The sequence below is a fragment of the Carassius carassius genome, chromosome 16 (assembly GCF_963082965.1).
Source record: "Carassius carassius chromosome 16, fCarCar2.1, whole genome shotgun sequence".
Taxonomy (NCBI): domain Eukaryota; kingdom Metazoa; phylum Chordata; class Actinopteri; order Cypriniformes; family Cyprinidae; genus Carassius; species Carassius carassius.
In genome coordinates this window covers 1,101,461-1,123,899 of record NC_081770.1, presented here as the reverse complement: position 1 = coordinate 1,123,899, position 22,439 = coordinate 1,101,461, and the positions used below count along the sequence as shown (strand labels likewise).

Below are 22,439 nucleotides of genomic sequence, written 5' to 3'. Positions count from 1 at the left end.
GCCATTAAATGTGTGGGACACCAACTCCTCGTTTTCGATCTCTTTCATTTCATGAATTTAATGAGTTCTTCACCGACTACAGGCTCTAATCTTCATTTGCACAAATGTGTTTGTGTGTGTGTTTGTGTGTGTGTGTGTGTGTGTGTGTGTGTGTGTTTGTGTTTGTGTGTGTGTGTGTGTGTGAAATGCGGTGCTGAAGTGAAATAGCTGGGCAGTTTTATAGCCAAATTATAATAGACCGCCTACTAAAAATAATAATAGTTATTATTATTATTATTATTATTATTATTATTATTATTATTATTATTATTATTTAATACATTAATAGGAGATTGAGCCTAATATCATCTTGACTATCGAGAGAGACATCTGCTTATGTCGATATCTCTGACTATCACCGATACACGATACTATCGTCTATCGGCACAACCCTATTAAGTTACTGTTTATAAGGTTTGAGAAGAAATTCTGTCTAGCTGTGGCTATTTTCACATTAAAAGCCTGAAGGCTGTCACCTTTATTTATATAGCGCTTTAAACAAAATACATTGCGTCAAAGCAACTGAATAACATTCATTAGGAAAACAGTGTCAATAATGCAAAAATGATTGTTCAAGGCAGTTCATCATTGGATTCAGTTATGTCATCTCTGTTCAGTTAAATAGTGTCTGTGCATTTATTTGCAATCAAGTCAACGATATCGCTGTAGATGAAGTGTCCCCAACTAAGCAAGCCAGAGGCGACAGCGGCAAGGAACCGAAACTCCATTGGTGACAGAATGGAGAAAAAAAACCTTGGGAGAAACCAGGCTCAGTTGGGGGGCCAGTTCTCCTCCGACCAGACGAAACCAGTAGTTCAATTCCAGGCTTCAGCAAAGTCAGATTGTGCAGAAGAATCATCTGTTTCCTGTGGTCTTGTCCTGGTGGTCCTCTGAGACAAGGTCTTTATAGGGGATCTGTATCTGGGGCTCTAGTTGTCCTGGTCTCCGCTGTCTTTCAGGGCAGTAGAGGTCCTTTCTAAGTGCCGATCCACCTCTGGTCTGGATACGTACTGGATCCGGGTGACTGCAGTGACCCTCTGATCTGGACACAGACTGGATCTGGTGGCCACGGTGACCTCGGAACAAAAGAGAAACAGACAAATATTAGCGTAGATGCCATTCTTCTAATAATGTAGCAAGTACATAGGGTGTTATGAGAAGTGTTTCCGGTTCCGGTTTACCTAATTAATGCAGCCTAAAAATCCTTTAACGGATTTGGATATTAAAAGCATCTTAGTACGTTATGTGTATGCCAGGTTAAAGACATGGGTCTTTAATCTAGATTTAAACTGCAAGAGTGTGTCCGCCTCCCGAACAATGTTAGGTAGGTTATTCCAGAGTTTAGGCGCCAAATAGGAAAAGGATCTGCTGCCCGCAGTTGATTTTGTTATTCTAGGTATTATCAAATTGCCTGAGTTTTGAGAACGTTGCGGACATAGAGGATTATAATGGAAAAGGAGCTCATTCAAATACTGAGGTGTTAAACCATTCAGGGCTTTATAAGTAATAAGCAATATTTTAAAATCTATACGATGCTTGATAGGGAGCCAGTGCAGTGTTGACAGGACCGGGCTAATATGGTCATACTTCCTGGTTCTTGTAAGAACTCTTGCTGCTGCATTTTGGACTAGCTGTAGTTTGTTTACTAAGCGTGCAGAACAACCACCCAATAAAGGATGAACCTTGAGGTCATAAATGCATGGATTAACATTTCTGCATTTGACATTGAGAGCATAGGCCGTAATTTAGATATATTTTTGAGATGGAAAAATGCAGTTTTACAAATGCTAGAAACGTGGCTTTCTAAGGAAAGATTGCGATCAAATAGCACACCTAGGTTCCTAACTGATGACGAAGAATTGACAGAGCAACCATCAAGTCTTAGACAGTGTTCTAGGTTATTACAAGCGGAGTTTTTAGGTCCTATAATTAACACCTCTGTTTTTTCAGAATTTAGCAGTTAGAAATTACTCGTCATCCAGTTTTTTATATCGACTATGCAATCCATTAGTTTTTCAAATTGGTGTGTTTCACCGGGCTGCGAAGAAATATAGAGTTGAGTATCATCAGCATAACAGTGAAAGCTAACACCATGTTTCCTGATGATATCTCCCAAGGGTAACATATAAAGCGTGAAGAGTAGCGGCCCTAGTACTGAGCCTTGAGGTACTCCATACTGCACTTGTGATCGATAGGATACATCTTCATTCACTGCTACGAACTGATGGCGGTCATATAAGTACGATTTAAACCATGCTAATGCACTTCCACTGATGCCAACAAAGTGTTCAAGTCTATGCAAAAGAATGTTGTGGTCAATTGTGTCAAACGCAGCACTAAGATCCAATAAAACTAATAGAGAGATACACCCACGATCAGATGATAAGAGCAGATCATTTGTAACTCTAAGGAGAGCAGTCTCAGTACTATGATACGGTCTAAATCCTGACTGGAAATCCTCACATATACCATTTTTCTCTAAGAAGCAATATAATTGTGAGGATACCACCTTTTCTAGTATCTTGGACAGAAAAGGGAGATTCAAGATTGGTCTATAATTAACTACTTCTTTGGGGTCAAGTTGTGTTTTTTTGATGAGAGGCTTAATAACAGCCAGTTTGAAGGTTTTGGGGACATATCCTAATGACAATGAGGAATTAATAATAGTCAGAAGAGGATCTATGACTTCTGGAAGCACCTCTTTTAGGAGCTTAGATGGTATAGGGTCTAACATACATGTTGTTGGTTTAGATGATTTAACAAGTTTATACAATTCTTCCTCTCCTATAGTAGAGAATGAGTGGAACTGTTCCTCAGGGGGTAAATAGTGCACTGTCTGATGTGATACTGTAGCTGACGGCTGAATGGTTGCAATTTTATCTCTAATAGTATCAATTTTAGAAGTAAAGTAGTTCATAAAGTCATTACTGCTGTGGTGTTGGGAAATGTCAACACTTGTTGAGGCTTTATTTTTCGTTAATTTAGCCACTGTATTGAATAAATACCTGGGGTTATGTTTGTTTTCTTCTAAAAGAGAAGAAAAGTAATCGGATCTAGCAGTTTTTAATGCTTTTCTGTAGGATATGTTACTTTCCCGCCAAGCAATACGAAATACCTCTAGTTTTGTTTTCCTCCAGCTGCGCTCCATTTTTCGGGCTGCTCTCTTTAGGGTGCGAGTATGCTCATTGTACCATGGTGTCAAACTGTTTTCCTTAACCTTCCTTAAGCGTAAAGGAGCAACTTTATTTAAAGTGCTAGAAAAGAGAGAGTCCATAGTTTCTGTTACATCATCAAGTTGTTCTGAGGTTTTGGATATGCTAAGGAATTTGGTTACATCAGGAAGATAACTTAAAAAGCAGTCTTTTGTGTTAGAAGTGATGGTTCTTCCATACTTGTAACAAGAAGTAGAATTTACAATTTTGGCTATATGAAGTTTGCACAAAACTAAATAATGATCTGAGATATCATCACTTGGCTGAATAATCAATAATTTGGCTGTCTTTATAGATGCTATAGTGAATTTCAAGTTTCGTCTACCACCACATCCGCTCAGCTTTTCTGCATTGTCTTTTCAAAGTCTGAACTGCTTTTGATCTTCTCCAAACTGATTTCTGTCTGTTTGTTTTCTTACTGACTATTATTGGAGCAATATCATCAATAACATTCTTAACTTTTGAGTTGAAGGAATCAAGGAGAATATCAACAGAGTCTGCAGAAATGCTTGGTGTTAAAGATATCCATCAGCAGAAACATATAAGCCGATCCCTGTATATTACAGATGCGTTGTCAGATTTAAGGTGAACCACTGTCCTAGTGCGTGCCGAACCGTTTTTGGAGAACCGTACGGCAACACTTTTAAATGTATAACTCATTGCCATTAATGATATTAACCTATTATTAATTTGCATATTTTATTAAGTTTTATTCAAACATTCTAGTTTGTTTTATGAAGGAAATTTGAATCAATACAATATAATATATATATATATATATATATATATATATATATATATATATATATATATATATATATATATATGCTGTATATTTACTGTTCATGTAAAAATAATTGCTATACATTTATTTTTTGTATTTAACAAATGTATTATATGCATCCTACTCTGTGATTTTATTTATTTTTATTGTAGGTTAAATGATTGTGACTTAACAGACAAAAGCTGTCCAGCTCTGGCTACAGTTCTTGGATCAGATACCAGTCTGAAAGAGCTGAACATCAACAATAATAATCTGCTGGATTCAGGAGTGAAGCTCCTCTGCACTGGCCTGAAGAAAATTAATTGCAAATTAGAGATACTTGGGTAAGTTTTGTGTCAATCACTAGTGTTTGATTAGAATTCAGATTCATCTGTTAACATGGACCTAGATCATTTGCCACATAATTGAGGACAGAACTGCTTCAGCTCAGTGAAATTTGCAGGCTTTAATTCCAGCATGAACTCTTTTATCAACAGTACATATGCACAGATGTGTGTGTAAGAACAGTTTCACGCAAAGTGTGGGATCTACCAACTTGATCTATCACCTACCACCGACATACATTTTTTAATTGTTAGAAGGACATTTTTAAAATTCTTTTTTTTTTTTATGTCTCTTTTATAAGAGACTACTGACTGAAAAAACATGTGACTTTTGTAATGTGGCTATCATCATGCTCATCACCAGTATTTGTCATCTGTCAGCTGAAACATACTGGTAAATATTGAGATTACAGCTGAAGTGTTTTCTCTTTATGCAGTCTGAAGAACAACTGTATCACAGAAAGAGGTTGTCATGTTCTGGCTGCAGCTCTAAATTCAAACCCTTCAAATCTGACAGAGCTGGATCTGAGTGAGAATAAACTAGGAAACCCAGGAATGAAGATCATCTTGACTCTGTTTGAAAATGTACAGTGTAGACTGGAAAAGCTGAAGTAAGTATTTTAAAAGTGTATCCGATTAATTACCCAGACTCTAGTTACCCACCACAGTTCAATCAATTTGAAAATATTTTACACTTCTCATCAGGACTGTGAGTAGATCATGAGTTAGTGTCAATAAATCTTGTTCTTCAACCAGTAACCTCCAACATCAGCACACTGTAGAATAAGCGCCATATCTTTAAAATTCATATCTATTGTTTTCTATGTGTGTTCAAACACTGGTGGCATTACTCAAAATCTGTTAGTGGCTATTAACTACAACACAACTCCCATAGTTTACTATGGCCTAATAGTTAGAGAGTCAGACTTGAAACCTAAAGGTTGCAGGTTCAAGTCTCAGGTCTGGCAGGAATTGTCTGTAGGGTGAGTGAATAACCAGCGCTCTCTTCCACCCTCAATACCATGACTGAGATGAGACACTTGAGCAAGGCACCGAACCCCCAAATGCTTCCCGGGCAATGCTGCATCTGAGGGTTTGTCCCCTCTAAACATATTGAGTTCCATATAAACATATGGAACTCAATTGTCAAGGCTATTTTATTTACTTAAACATCGGGTGAAGCATGGCCGTAGCCAGGGTTTCTGTAATGGAGTATCTATTTACACTATGTGTAAATAACCCACCTTGTTGGCTGAAGCGATTTACACTAACTCGACCCACCAACGTGTGATTCTGCTAGTCTACACTACAAAAGACAACCAACAGCTGGCAGCTCTAGTGGCGCAGATGGTAAAATGTGTGACGTGTTCATTTCGCTGCAATCGACCTGGATTCGATTCCTTGTTTGGGGAACTTTTTTTTCTCCCTTTTCAAATTTCAAATCACATCAGAAAAGCATTTATTTTCAATGAAAATGAAGAATATAATAAAAAAGTTGAAAATAAAGTATCTGTAGGGTTAGGATGTGTATGGAGGGCTTTATTGTCCCAATAGTGTGGCATCCATTTAATAATTTGAATTAAAATTTACACTTAAGTATTGCATACTGTTTTACAATGTACTACAATACTGAGGTGCAGATATTTGCCACTATTTGTAAGTAAAATTTAATAATTTGAATTAAAATTTACACTTAAGTTAATATTGCATACTGTTTTACAATGTACTACAATACTGAGGTGCAGATATTTGCCACTATTTGTAGTAAAATTTGAACATAGTGTAAATATAATCTATGGCTATTTGAACTTAGTGTAAATACCATATCACTAAAAAATGCTGCTATTTGCGCTAGCATCCTGCTATTTACACTTAGTGGGAATAGCATCTATCGCTAAGAAAATATGCTATTTTCACTTAGTGGAAATAGCCACTGCCTTTCTATAATAGCCCCCTTATTACAGAATTGTGCTAACCCCTTTAAATACAACTAATTATATACACTATTAACACTTTAAAAGAGACAGACATGTAGATGTTTTCTCTGTTTTGGAGGGATGCTCTTTTTTAAATCATACCCTATTTATTGCATCAAAATTTGTTAATACTTTACTATATTTATTGGGTGGATCATTTTATCAGTTGTTTATTATTCATGCAACCGTGCATACTACTGTTATAGTTTTTATTTATAACCATTATATAGCTGATAACTTTGTCTATGTTTATAGCATGATTTATGAAAGTTTAACTACTATACTGAATGACTTAGCATAGATTTCCTAATGGCTAGTGTTCGCGTATTTCATTTAATTCTGTAACACTACTTGTTCTACAGATCGCTGCAGTAGTGTTAAATGCTAAATGTTTTGACAGTGTTGATAACGTTTCTGACAGGTAGTATTTAGAATTTGGCTTTTTTAAAGGATAACAGTGGAATTCAGTACACAGATGTTTGTGAGGAAATATCTGATCACTTTATCAACTGACAGCCTCTCCGTTAATCTTTAACATGTTTACCACTAAAAATTCATTTTGGACTGAGCTATAATTGGAAATAAAAACTAAACAAATGCGTTTTTATAAGTTATTGAAATTTGTTTTATTTGAATCTCCAAACAAAAACTGTTGTAAAACTGAAAGCATTTAAAAGTTCAAAATCATATTTCATATGAAATATATTTTAATCTAAGATGTGGTTTTGGTAATTGATTTATTTCAGATATTTTTGTTCTGGCTAGTAGAAATTCTGAATGACTGATTAAAAAAAAAATTAATAAATAAATGCTGGTGAGCGAGTTATTTTCAGCTTATAACGTGAATTTGAAAGATTCACCCAGTTTTTTTGACAGATGATGTTAACACCAGGTTTGTACAACAAAGTGTTTATAAACCTGTTGTGAACTAAACACAGAAACTTAAAGGTCACTGTTCAGTTTTCCAAATAATAAAAGTCTGAGGACTTAACATTTGAAAGTAAAGAAATTAAGACAGCGTTGTAAGTATGGTTTAGGCTTAAGTACTGTACTTTAAAATATTATAATTATCAAATTAAAAAATAAATTCACATTGTGATTATCATGCAAATCTCATATTGGTGGATAAAAGTAGTAGCTAAAGCTGCTATTTGTGTAATTGTATGATTATCTTAATTAGTTGTTCTCTCTTCTACAGGTTAAACTGCATCAGTATTACAGATGAAGGTTGTGCTGCTCTGGCATCAGCGTTTAATTCAAACCTCAGAGAGCTGGATCTGAGCAGGAATCAAATAGGAGACTCTGGAGCCACAGAAATCTCCAGTCTGCTGAGAAATTCACAGACACTACAGATGCTCAGGTCTGAATTTGGTCAATCTAAACATGAATCAATGTAAAGCTCAATCTGGTCTATAAACTGGTGCAGTGTCACAAGGAATGGGTCAGTGATGTGAAATTGGTGTAGATACATTTATAAAATATTGACAGATCGATTTTTTTAAGGTGATGGGAAATGTTAATATCCTAATGGTGTAATAAATGTTTTTTATATATTTATTTAATCTTTCTGTAGACTTTCAGACTGCGGTCTCACTGAAGAAGGTTATAATACTGTTGCAATTAAAATTATTCAACCCTGCAAGAGATTTTGCTGAGGAGAACATAATTTTATGAAAACAATTCAACAAAGGCATCAGTAAAGTATTAGAGAAAGTTTGTTAATACACTTTTGAGTGATCCTGAGAATGTAACATTGATGAATCATGATGAAATTCTAATTGTATCTAAACATTTGTTCAAATTTTGTGCAGAATCTTTTATTCTTTAAAATCAGCAATAAATGCTGCCTTTAAGTGCTGAGAAGCTTCTGTCACGTCTCTACTACAGTCTTGGCCCATTCCTCACCTGAAAAAGCTTCCAGATCACTGATAATCTTTGGTTTTCACATTGCCACAGCTTTCTTTAAATTCAACCAGATATTTGTCATCAGATTAAATTCTGGAGACTGAACAGGCCACTCAAGTACATTCTATGACTGATCCCCGAACCAAGCAGAAGTAGATTTGGTGTGTACTTTGGGATGACTGTCCTGCTGGAAAGTCCATTGATCATCAGCTTCAATCTTTGCACCAAAGGCATCACAATTCTTGTCAAAATGGCCTGATACTTCAAAGAATCCATTATGTCCATGATTTTCACTTCCCGCTACAGTAAAGCAACCCCATAACAGGACTTATCCACCTCCAAGTTTGACGATGGTGTGCTGACAAACTGCCTGGGAGCTCCCCAGTGGTGAAACTCCTCCTCTTTCAATCAGTGGTGAACCAGGTGGCACAAATCTTCCAGGCAAGATGGTGTTCTTCTACTTACGAGCTTTGCTTTGCCGATGATCCATGGGTCCAAAAAGTTCCAGTTTGGTCACATCACTCCATAAAACATTCTTCCAGAGCTCCACAGGTCTACACAAATGAATTTTAGCAAGTTCAAGTCAGTCTTTTGCTCTTCTTGATCAAGAGTGGTATTCATCAAGATGTCTCAACATGAAGGCCATACTTGTCTAGTGTTCTTCTTACACCCTGCATTGAATTGGTTTTCCTTCTTTCATAGAGTCATCTTGCAAGTCTTTGACTGTATATTGCAGGATTTTATCAGTTGCTCTGATTAAACATTGTATGATATTGTGCTTTTTCTTCAACACCCTCAAAAGTTTTCTGGTACAACACACTTTAATCTAAGGAATAAGGCTGAGAGCTGTGTCTCTAGGAACTTTTAATGTCTTGGAAATCTTCATATAGTCTTAGACTTTCTAAAGTCATACAGTTATTTATTCTCTATAGCTTTTGCGAGATCTCTGTTGACTTTTCCATTTTTGCTTCAATCTCTGAGGGGTTGAGTAATTTTGATTGCAACTCTAGGTTATAATTGTGGAAAATTAAAACTGCAAAAATTAAAAATTGCATTTGTTGTACTGATAGTTTGCGTTCACCAGTATAGAACTTTCAGGCATCTTTAGTGCATCTTTTTTATTTTCTTGTACTTTTCTTATGTACTTGTGTTATAATGAAGAATAACATCTTTATTTAATAGACTTTCAGACTGCAGTATCACTGAAGAAGGTTATAAAGCTCTGTCTTCAGCTCTGAGATCAAACCCTTCACACCTGATAGAGCTGGATCTCACAGGAAATGATCCTGGAGAATCAGGAGTGAAGCTGCTCAGTGATTTACTACAGGATCCAAACTGTCAACTCAACACACTGAGGTGAGACCTGATGAAATAATACAAAATAAATGATACGCATGTGAATTATATTATTTCACTAATTTAGTAAGGTATACAATTTGTTGCATCAAAAATGTTCAAAAATGAAAGATCAGATGCTGCAGCTGCTGTAGTTTTGATGATAAATGTCAGCACAGTTTAGTTGTGTTAAAAGTTACAGATTAATCAGACATTTTGTGTCACTAGATGTGCTGGTGTTCAGTAGTTTGGTGCCTCAATTAACATTTATGATTGTGTTATTGTGGACATTTCTCATGAAAAACATATTCAGTGTGATTTATTATCCTGGTTGTTTAAATGTTACTGAATGCACTGTACATTAATCTCCATCAAGCTCAGATTCACAACACTGTAGATCACTGATCTAGAATAGAGAACTGGATTGCTCATGACGTCATGAAAGTGAAGCCACCGTGCCGCCATATTAGTTATCCCTAGTGTGTGTGTAAACATTCTATTGAATTAATAGGAAATTGTATGATTTTAACGAGAAAACATCACATCACAAGTCAGCGTTTTTAAATCTGAAGTCTCCCTGTACATTCTTACAATGCAAACACTCAAGGGAATTTCCCCTACTTATTAAAAAGCTACGTTCATTACAGTAGCGAACATCATGAACATGATAAACATCAGATGGACACGACCTCAACATATAACAAATGACAAGTGCTCATTCTGAAATCTTAAGAAAGATTTATGCTTCGTATACCTTTATTCACCTTGAACAGTTATTCATTGTTTATATAATTCTGTTATAGTGTTTTTATTCGTACAGTAGCTGCTAACTGCAAATGTTTCAACAATGATTTCGTTAACCGCATTCATTTTGAAGCATATCATACAACATTTTACATGGAAACAGTAGCTAATGCTAGTAAACATATGCGTGATCTTGCAGAGTCTGAAATAGATGTTGCTCAATCAGGACATAAAAAATATACACATCATAATTTATTCAGAGAAGTAACTGAACACAGACAGTACGGATATAAAGCTTTATTTCAAGATTGTAAATTAAGCTTTTCATGTCAGTTTAAAGCAATTTTAACAGAAGCTATTGTATTAATCATTGTATATTCAAATCAATTTCTGATACTAATAGGTTCATATTTAATAATTGCTGAATAATTACGTACATAAATAGACTATATTTTGTGTTGGATCAGTTACCTGTGTCGTCAGTGTGCAGCACACACACACCTAAATGGATTAAATGTATCCTTATCCTGCACAAAAAGACCATAAACATTGAAGATAACATGAAGTAAAAATGAATTTACATACAACATAAAAAATAATCCTGATTGACTGATTTGCTTCAAATCGGGTGATTTTAGGTCAGTGGTTTGCATGTGACTCAATGGTGCTCTCTGCTGGTAGGGAATAGTAAGACGGCTGATCGAACACTTCGGTGGCTTCACTGCATTTTGGCAGTTTAGAATGTGATGAGTGATCCAGTCAAATATAGATCAGTGCTGTAGATCTACTACAGCAGATCTATCACAGGACAGAAACATGTGATGTGTGTCAGGAGAGGATCACTGATAACACACACACACACACACACATACACACGTATGAACCTGCAGTGCCTCTCATAATGAGCAGAATTACTGTTGCATCAACACAGACATCAGTTAAATAAAACTATCCAGAGATGATCTGAACCCAGATCATGTTCCTGTTAGTGGATCAGCAGTCCAGTGTTTGGTGATTTCTGCTCCATAATAATAGGAAGAGCCGGCATCAAAAGATCAACTAAATATATCACTATGAATGCTTAGCTGTCACAAGCTAGTTATCTATTTGCTAACTTTCCTCATCTCCTGCTTAAAAGCCAGAAAGAGCTTCAGATTTTTGAGAATCGTAAGCTTTCGCCCCAGAATTTCTTTTAATTAATTTACTTTTGGCTTTTGACTTTCTTAAAAATATTTGTGTATTTAAATGTTCAACTGTTTAAACTTGAACTAGAGCTTTTCATTACAAACAATGTTTGATGATCTTTAAATGTTTTGAATTGAAATGAATTGATTTCAGCTTCATCTACTCTTCTGCAGGTTTTTGGGTCCTGCTGCAGATGAAGGCTGTCAGTATGTGACTGGAATTGTGGGTAAAAACCTGTTACTCCTGAGAGAGCTGGATCTGAGTGGACGTGAACTAGGAGACACAGGAGTGAATCAGATCTCTCCTCTACTGCAGGATAAACACTGTACACTCAACACACTGAAGTGAGTATCTTACATCATTTCACATGTTACATGACTTGTAATGTTACAGTCGTCTATTTTAATTCTCATTTGAGTCTGACCCCACGTTATAAAGCTTAGAAGAGCCAGGACATTTTTTTTATTGCAGAATAGAACATGGTCAACATGCGTGACACAACTTAACCATATACAAAACCAGGTTTTGCATATGTATAAAATAAATAAATAACAATGAATAAATAAATAATAAATAGATCAAATAAATAAAGGGGGGGGGGGTCAGTTGTGCACCAGCACAGATCTAAGATTGGTGGTTTGAGATTTTTGGTATTTCTTTATTAATTCTCGCTGTTGTGTATTCCAACAATTCAATATTTTTGAGTTCTATAAGCCACATTTTAAACGCTGGGGATGTGGTTCGTGCCAGATTTTAAAAATGATCTTTTTGGCCGCAGTTAGAGCAGTGTGAAGGATCCTTCGCTGGTTAACATGCAGATTTAGCTCAGCATCATCATCAATGAATGTGTTTTCATTGTGTTTATTAATGGGACACAACAGAATAGTTCTTTGCTGCTGTATCAGAACATATTCATAGTGTTTATTGATGCTTCATATCATCTCTGTCATCAAACACCAGATTAATGAATGTGTAACACATCTGAAAAGAACCGGTCCAGACTGGGCTTTATTCTGTGCAGGCATTGCTTCTTCAGTCTGACCTGTTTCAGAGAAATATTACTGTACTTCACATCTACACACACAGACAAACCTACAGTTTTATTTAGATGTGCAAAGTTGAATCCGTGAAGCAAAGCTGATCAAGTCACTGGACAGAGCAGAGCGAATGCATTTACGTTGTAGTGATGTGCAGACCAGAATCAGTTTAAACACAAATACACAGCAGTCAGGACTTTTATTTTAGACAATATGATCCGTTTTAGACAAAAGATGAAATGAGAATTATATGACAGAAATAAAAAGATGAAAGATTTTAACACCTTTCACACAAGGTTGTTAGGAATTAAAACTTCATTGTATTTCTATCAAGAATCAGGAGAAATTGTACATAAATCATGAGAAGTGTCAATTATTTGATTAAATGAACAACTTATTTGTTTTTCTGTTTAGAAGATCAAATTGTGGAAAATTATCCAAAGGTGTTCAGACACTCTTCCTCTGTTTTTTGTTTTATCAAGACATTGTGACTTTATTAAATAGTTTTCTTCTATCTTCTCTCTTTCTCTCAATGTAGGTTAAGATGCTGTGGTTTGACAGATGAAGGTTGTTCTGCTGTGACTTCATGAACATAACGTGTCTGATTCATTGTGTTTTCTCTTTCTGTCTTCAGTCTGTGTAGATGCAGTATTACAGAGAAACAGTGTCTCATTCTGACTTCAGCTCTGAAATCAAACCCATCACACCTGAGAGAACTGGACCTGAGCGAGAATGAACTACTAGGAGACTCTGGAGTGAAACACCTCAGTGATCTACTGATGAACACACAATTCAAGCTGGAGAAACTACAGTTAGAATCATTATACTCTACAGCAGTTACAGTCAGATTGAAGATTACTGTTTACTTTCAGAAAGTCACCATGAAATTAAAGTTGACAGTTATTATTTTGTATAGAGTATTGCAGTGCTGAAGTGATTTATCCGAGCACATAATGTATTTCTAATCCTGATCTTTCATCTGAATAACTTTCCTTCTCCTCACAACTGTCATGAATCCTGTCCGTGGTCTTCCGTCCGCTCTCCACCAGAGGTCCCGCTCCTATTATATTGACTCACACTACACAGACTGTTATGTGTCCCCCGGACTACATTTCCCATGATCCATTGCACTGATTAACCATAATTGAAGGAGATTCATCTTTGATTATGAACGTGATATTTAATATCTTGATAGTGAACTACGGTTCTGTTTATTAAATGCTGCTCCATCTGAAATCAATCACTTTAAATAATAGTGTAAGTATTAAAATAACAAACTCAAATGGACAAAAATGTGTTTTAAGCTTATTCATATTTTGAGTCTCTTCTCCCTCACCTCACAGTGCTTTAGTCCAGGGCCTGCTTTCTTCTTGTACATATCACACACACACACAGACACACACAAACACACACACACACACACACACACACACACACACACACACACACACACATTTTTCGATGAGTCCACCAGTGATAATAACGTTACCTGCTTGACAGAAAGGGTTGCCAGGTTTTCAAAACAAAATCCACCTAATTGCTTCTCAAAACTAGCCCAAACTAACCACATTTCGAGGGGGTCCCTTGGTAAAAATAGCGTTCCGGGGCTAAAATACACGACACTGGGGTCGTTTCAACCCAGAGCAACATTGATAAAGTTTCAGATTGATGAGAAAACTGCAGACTTGGCAACACTGTGAGGATAGTAATGCTTACAACAGACTCAAGCACTCTCCTGCTACAGTCTGCTACAGTCTCCTGCTGCACTAATAGTAGTAAGACTTTCTTCTGTGGATACACTTCCTCACAAGTGCAATTCTAGCTTTTACGCCCAGTTTACGCCCTTATTTGATTTTTAATCTTCAAACTTAAACTCAGCAAGCTTTTATTTTGGCGGGTTGCTCGTAAGTCTGTGTGCTTCTGGGTTTAGTCTAAAGAGCGTCAGTGAATGAAATGTCTCAGTTCTGCATTGTGCTTTGAAAACGTTAACAGGAAGCCTAGATTTATTCTTTCAGTTTGAATAGAAATCTTATACAGTACAGTTTGTCGATCTAAAATGGTAATTGTGCTTTAACAGCTGTCAATCATGTCGGTCCACAAACATACACTCTGAACTCATTTACAGCGCATTTCTTATAATATAATAATAATTAAATATTAAAGCAGCAAGCAGCGATGAACGGGCCCTCGCACCCGGGCTCACCACCAGCGTGTTGATTTAGTAAAAAGATGAACGGTGAGAAATATGCATTTCATGTCATAAACATAATTGCAATATGTCAAAGTCATTAATATGTGCCAATCTTCATATTGCCAGCAGGTGGCGCTATCATTATAATGGAATATTGGCCTTCAGATGTGTTCAGGCCAGGACTCTTATCAATCATGTGAAGTTTGGGGAAGATTGAACATTTTATGCCTGAGTTACAACAACTTCTCTTGCTGTGGCGAGACATCAAATTTTGTCATGGCACCATGGACACGCCCTTTAACAAAAACTGAAGATCTCCACAATTTAACATTGCACAGGCCTTCAGATTAGACTGACCACAAAAAAATACATTAATGTCAAAAGATTTCTAGGAGTAGTTTGTCGCAACGTAAAACATGACACTTCCTGTTGCCAGCAGGTGGCGCTATGACTATAACTGAATATGGTCATGTAGATCTGTTAAGGGCAGAAGTCTTATCTAACATGTGAAGTTTCAGGCAGATTGGACATTGTATGTCTGAGTTACAGCAACTTCCTTTTTCATGGCGAAACATCGAAATTTGTCAGGCCGCCATGGACACTCCCTTTAACGAAATCTCAAGATCTTCCCAATTTAACATCGCAAAGGCCTTTAGATTTAACTGGCCAAGTTTGATGTTGATCTGAATAAATCTCTAGGAGGAGTTCGTTAAAGTACAACCCCTGAAAATGCCAAAAACAACACCAATTTTGCAGAGAACATTCTAAATAACTGACTTCCTGTTTGGATTCGGATTTCGTACCAACATACTTTTTTGTAGATACTGGTGTGGTACATGTGTGTACCGATTTTTGTACATGTACGTGAAACATAGCTTGAGGCGCACTCCGTTGAAAGTGTATATGCACTCAGTTGAAAGTGTATAGGTGGCGCTATCGAGCCATTTTGCCACACCCAATGGAATATTGGCCTTCAGATCTGTTCAGGCCAGGACTCTTATCACACATGTGAAGTTTGGGCAAGATCGGACATTTTATGCCTGAGTTATAACATCTTTTATTCCCATGGCGACACATCGAACTTCGTCACGGCACCATGGACACGCCTTTTAACGAAAACTCAAGATTTTCTCAACTAAACATCACACAGGTCTTTAGATTAGACTGACCACAAAAATAACATTGATGACATAAAATTTCTAGGAGTAGTTTGTCGCAGTGTAAAATATTTCACTTCCTGTTGCCAATAGGTGGCGCTATGACTATAACTGAATATTGGCATGTAGATCTGTTCAGGTCAAGAGTCTTATCCAATATGTAAAGTTTGGGGCAGATTGGACCTTGTATGTCTGAGTTACAGCAACTTCCTTTTTCATGGAGAAACATCAAAATTTGTCAGGCCGCCATGGACACGCCCTTTAACGAAACCTCAAGTCCTTCGCAATTTAACATTGCAAAGGCCTTTAGATTAGGCATACCAACTTTAGTGTTGATCTGAATGAATCTCTAGGAGGAGTTCGTTAAAATACAACGCATGGAAATGACAAAAACGACACAAAATTTGCTCATAAAATTAAAAATAACCGACTTCCTGTTGGGTTTCGGATTTCGTACCAAGAGACTTTTTTGTAGGTATTGGTGTGTTACATGTGTGTACCGATTTTTGTACATGTACGTGAAACGGAGCTCGAGGCGCGCTATGTTGAAAGTGTATATGTGGCGCTATCGAGCCATTTTGCCACACCTGATGGAATATTGGCCTACAGATGTGTTCAGGCCAGGACTCTTATCACACATGTGAAGTTTGGGGAAGATCAGACATTTTATGCCTGAGTTATAACATCTTTTATTCCCATGGCGAGACATCGAACTTCGTCACGGCGCCATGGACACGCCTTTTAACGAAAACTCAAGATCTTCACAACTTAACATCGCACAGGCCTTTAGATTAGACTGACCACAAAAAAGACATTGATGTCATAAAATTTCTAGGAGTAGTTAGTCGCAGTGTAAAATATGTCACTTCCTGTTGCCAATAGGTGGCGCTATGACTATAACTGAATATGGGCATGTCAATCTGTTCAGGTTTGGAGTCTCATCAAACATGTGAAGTTTGGGGCAGATTGGACATTGTATGTCTGAGTTATAGCAACTTCATTTTTCATGGCGAATCATCGAAATTCGCCAGGCCGCCATGGACACTCCCTTTAACGAAATCTCAAGATCTTCCCAATTTAACTTCGCAAAGGCCTTTAGATTAGGCATACCAAGTTTGGTGTTGATTTGAATAAATCTTTACGAGGAGTTCGTTAAAATACAACACACGGAAATGACCAAAATTACAAATTAATAAATAATCACAAATTACTACAATTTGCTCATAATATTAAAAATAACCGACTTCCTGTTGGGTTTAGAATTTTGCTCCAAGAGTCTTTTTTGTAGGTATTGGAGAGATACATGTGTATATCAATTTTCATACATGTACGTGAAACGTAGCTCGAGGCGCACACCGTTGAACGTGTATAGGTGGCGCTGTCGAGCCATTTTGCCAGACCCACTTCTGAAACCCATATCAGACGTAAATTTTCGCCAGTTCTGAGGTGTGTGCAAAGTTTCATGACTTTTCGAGCATGTTTAGGCTCTCAAAAATGCGATTCATCTTAGAGAAGAATAATAATAATAATTAAAGCTGCAAGCAGCGATGAACGGGCCCTCGCACCCGGGCTCACCGGCAGCAAGTGGCTTTAGTAAAGAGGTGAACGGTGAGAAATATGCGTTTAAACTCATATATATAAGTAGAATATATCAACGTTTATTCCATATATGTGCCAATCTTCCTGTTGCCAGCAGGTGGCACTATCATTACAATGGAATATTGGCCTTAAGATGTGTTCAGGGCTGCACTCTTATCGAACATGTGAAGTTTGGGGAAGATCAAACATTTTATGCCTGAGTTACAACAACTTCTCTTGCTGTGGCGAGACATCAAATTTTGTCATTTTTGCCATGGACACGCTCTTTAACAAAAACTCAAGATTGCCACAATTTAACATTACACAGGCCTTTAGATTAGACTGACCACAAAAATACATTAATGTCAAAAAATCTCTAGGAGTAGTTTGTCTCAGCGTAAAATATGTCACTTCCTGTTGCCAGCAGGTGGCGCTATGACTATAATTGAATATGGGCATGTAGATCTGTTAAGGGCAGAAGTCTTATCTAACATGTGAAGTTTGGGGCAGATTGGACATTGTATGTCTGAGTTACAGCAACTTCCTTTTTCATGGCGAAACATCAAAATTTGTCAGGCCGCCATGGACACTCCCTTTAACGAAGTCTCAAGATCTTCCCTTTTTAACTTCGCAAAGGCCTTTAGATTTAACTGACCAAGTTTGGTGTTGATTTGAATAAATCTCTAGGAGGAGTTCGTTAAAGTACAACCTCTGAAAATGCCAAAAACAACACCAATTTTGCAGAGAAAATTCTAAATAACTGACTTCCTGTTTGGATTCGGATTTCGTACCAAGAGACTTTTTCGTAGATATTGGTGTGTTACATGTGTGTACCGATTTTTGTACATGTACGTGAAACATAGCTGGAGACGCACTCCGTTGAAAGTGTATATGCACTCAGTTGAAATTGTATAGGTGGCGCTATCGAGCCATTTTGCCACACCCAATGGAATTTTGGCCTTCAGATCTGTTCAGGCCAGGACTCTTATCACACATGTGAAGTTTGGGCAAGATCGGACATTTTATGCCTGAGTTATAACATCTTTTATTCCCATGGCGACACATCGAACTTCGTCACGGCGCCATGGACACGCCTTTTAACGAAAACTCAAGATCTTCACAACCAAACATCACACAGGTCTTTAGATTAGACTGACCACAAAAATAACATTGATGTCATAAAATTTCTAGGAGTAGTTTGTCGCAGTGTAAAACATTTCACTTCCTGTTGCCAATAGGTGGCTCTATGACTATAACTGAATATGGGCATGTAAATATGTTCAGGTCAGGAGTCGTATTAAACATGTGAAGTTTTGGGCAGATTGGACATTGTATGTCTGAGTTATAGCAACTTCCTTTTTCACGGCGAAACATCGAAATTTGTCAGGCCGCCATGGACACGCCCTTTAACGAAACCTCAAGTCCTTCGCAATTTAACATCACAAAGGCTGTTAGATTAGGCATACAAACTTTGGTGTTGATCTGAATGAATCTCTAGGAGGAGTTCGTTAAAATACAACGCATGGAAATGACAAAAATGACACAAAATTTGCTCATAAAATTAAAAATAACCGACTTCCTGTTGGGTTTCGGATTTCGTACCAAGAGACTTTTTTGTAGGTATTGGTGTGTTACATGTGTGTACCGATTTTTGTACATGTACGGGAAACGGAGCTCGAGGAGCGCTATGTTGAAAGTGTATAGGTGGCGCTATCGAGCCATTTTGCCACACCCGATGGAATATTGGCCTACAGATGTGTTCAGGCCAAGACTCTTATCACACATGTGAAGTTTGGGGAAGATCGGACATTTTATGCCTGAGTTATAACATCTTTTATTCCCATGGCGACACATTAAACTTCGTCACGGCGCCATGGACACGCCTTTTACCGAAAACTCAAGATCTTCACAACTAAACATCACACAGGTCTTTAGATTAGACTGAGCACAAAAATAACATTGATGTCATAAAATTTCTAGGAGTAGTTTGTCGCAGTGTAAAATATTTCACTTCCTGTTGCCAATAGGTGGCGCTATGACTATAACTGAATATTGGCATGTAGATCTGTTCAGGTCAAGAGTCTTATCCAACATGTGAAGTTTGGGGCAGATTGGACATTGTATGTCTGAGTTACAGCAACTTCCTTTTTCATGGCGAAACATCGAAATTTGTCAGGCCACCATGGACACGCCCTTTAACGAAACCTCAAGTCCTTCGCAATTTAACATCGCAAATGGCTTTAGATTACACTGACCAAGTTTGGTGTTCATCTGAATAAATCTCTAGGAGGAGTTCGTTAAAGTACAACCCCTGAAAATGGCAAAAACAACGCCAATTTTGCAGGGAAATTTCAAAATAACCGACTTCCTGTTGGGATTAGGATTTCGTACCAAGAGACTTTTTTGTAGGTACTGGTGTGTTACATGTGTGTACCGATTTTTGTACATGTACTTGAAACGGAGCTCGAGGCGCGCTATATTGAAAGTGTATAGGTGACGCTATCGAGCCATTTTGCCACACCCGATGGAATATTGGCCTACAGATGTGTTCAGGCCAGGACTCTTATCACACATGTGAAGTTTGGGGAAGATCGGACATTTTATGCCTGAGTTATAACATATTTTATTCCCTTGGCGAGACATCGAACTTCGTCATGGCGCCGTGGACACGCCTTTTAACGAAAACTCAAGATCTTCACAATTTAACATCGCACAGGCCTTTAGATTAGACTGACCACAAAAAAGACATTGATGTCATAAAATTTCTAGGAGTAGTTAGTCGCAGTGTAAAATATGTCACTTCCTGTTGCCTATAGATGGCGCTATGACTATAACTGAATATGGGCATGTCAATCTGTTCAGGTCAGGAGTCTTATTAAACATGTGAAGTTTTGGACACATTGGACATTGTATGTCTGAGTTATAGCATCTTCATTATAGCATAACCGACTTCCTGTTGGGTTTCGGATTTTGCTCTAAGAGACTTTTTTGTAGGTATTGGAGAGATACATGTGTATACCAATTTTCATACATGTACGTGAAACGTAGCTCAAGGCGCACGCCGTTGAACGTGTATAGGTGGCGCTGTCGAGCCATTTTGCCACACCCACTTCTGAAACCCATATCAGACGTAAATTTTCGCCAGTTCTGAGGTGTGTGCAAAGTTTCATGACTTTTCGAGCATGTTTAGGCTCTCAAAAATGCGATTCATCTTAGAGAATAATAATAATAATAATAATAATAATAATAATAATAATAATAATAATAATAATAAACGGAGCAATTCCAAGAGGGTCCTCACACCATCGGTGCTCGGGCCCTAATTAAAGCTGCAAGCGGCGATGAACGGGCCCTCGCACCCGGACTCACCGGCAGCGAGTGGCTTTAGTAAAGAGGTGAACGGTGAGAAATATGCGTTTAAACTCATAAATATAAGTGTAATATAAGTTTATTCCATATATGTGCCAATCTTTCTGTTGCCAGCAGGTGGCGCTATCATTATAATGGAATATTGGCATTCAGATGTGTTCAGGCCAGGACTCTTATCGAACATGCAGAGTCTGGGGAAGATTGAAAATTTTATGCCTGAGTTACAAAAGCTTCTCTTGCTGTGGCGAGACATCAAATTTTGTCATGGCGCCATGGACACGCCCTTTAACAAAAACTCAAGATCTCCACAATTTAACATTGCACAGGCCTTTAGATTAGACTGACCACAAAAAAAAATACATTAATGTCAAAATATTTCTAGGAGTAGTTTGTCGCAGCGTAAAACATGTGACTTCCTGTTGCCTATAGGTGGCGCTATGACTATAACTGAATATGGGCATGTAAATATGTTCAGGTCAGGAGTCTTATTAAACATGTGAAGTTTTGGGCACATTGGACATTGTATGTCAGAGTTATAGCAACTTCATTTTTCATGGCGAATCATCGAAATTCGCCAGGCCGCCACGGACACGGCCTTTAACGAAAACTCAAAATCTTCGCAATTTAACATCGCAAAGGCCTTTAGATTAGGCATACCAAATTTGGTGTTGATCTGAATAAGTTTCTAGGAGGAGTTCGTTAAAATACAACTCATGGAAATGGCAAAAATGACACAAAATTTGCTCATAATATTAAAAATAACTGACTTCCTGTTGGGTTTAGAATTTTGCTCTAAGAGACTTTTTTGTAGGTATTGGAGAGTTACATGTGTGTACCGATTTTCATACATGTACGTGAAACATAGCTCGAGGCGCACACCGTTGAACATGTATAGGTGGCGCTGTCGAGCCATTTTGCCACACCCACTTCTGAAACCCATATCAGATGTAAATTTTCGCCAGTTCTGAGGTGTGTGCAAAGTTTCATGACTTTTTGAGTATGTTTAGGCCCTCAAAAATGCGATTCATCCTGGAGAATAATAATAATAATAATAATAATAATAATAATAATAATAATAATAATAATAATAATAATTAAAGCTGCAAGCAGCGATGAACGGGCCCTCGCACCCGGGCTCACCGGCAGCGAGTGGCTTTAGTAAATAGGTGAACGGTGAGAAATATGCATTTAAACTCATAAATATAAGTGGAATATATCAAAGTTTATTCCATATATGTGCCAATCTTTCTGTTGCCAGCAGGTGGCGCTATCATTATAATGGAATATTGGCCTTCAGATGTGTTCAGGGCTGCACTCTTATCGAACATGTGAAGTTTGGGGAAGATCAAACATTTTATGCCTGAGTTACAACAACTTCTCTTGCTGTGGCGAGACATCAAATTTTGTCATTTTTGCCATGGACACGCTCTTTAACAAAAACTCAAGATTGCCACAATTTAACATTACACAGGCCTTTAGATTAGACTGACCACAAAAATACATTAATGTCAAAATATCTCTAGGAGTAGTTTGTCTCAGCGTAAAATATGTCACTTCCTGTTGCCAGCAGGTGGCACTATGACTATAATTGAATATGGGCATGT

The 22,439-nt window shown here is 37.4% G+C and overlaps 1 protein-coding gene across 1 annotated transcript in view; it reads left to right on the top strand.

Moving 5' to 3' along the window:
- Positions 1-9,587, top strand: part of LOC132159390 (NACHT, LRR and PYD domains-containing protein 4C-like) — a gene marked incomplete at its 3' end in the record, with an annotated part of 33,113 nt that extends 23,526 nt beyond the window's left edge. Inside the window, exons 6-7 of the mRNA XM_059568890.1 lie at positions 4,188-4,358; positions 9,422-9,587. Coding sequence (XP_059424873.1) covers positions 4,188-4,358; positions 9,422-9,587 — 337 coding nt within the window. The remainder of the gene's footprint in view (positions 1-4,187; positions 4,359-9,421) is intronic.
- Between the last annotated feature and the right edge of the window lie 12,852 nt (positions 9,588-22,439).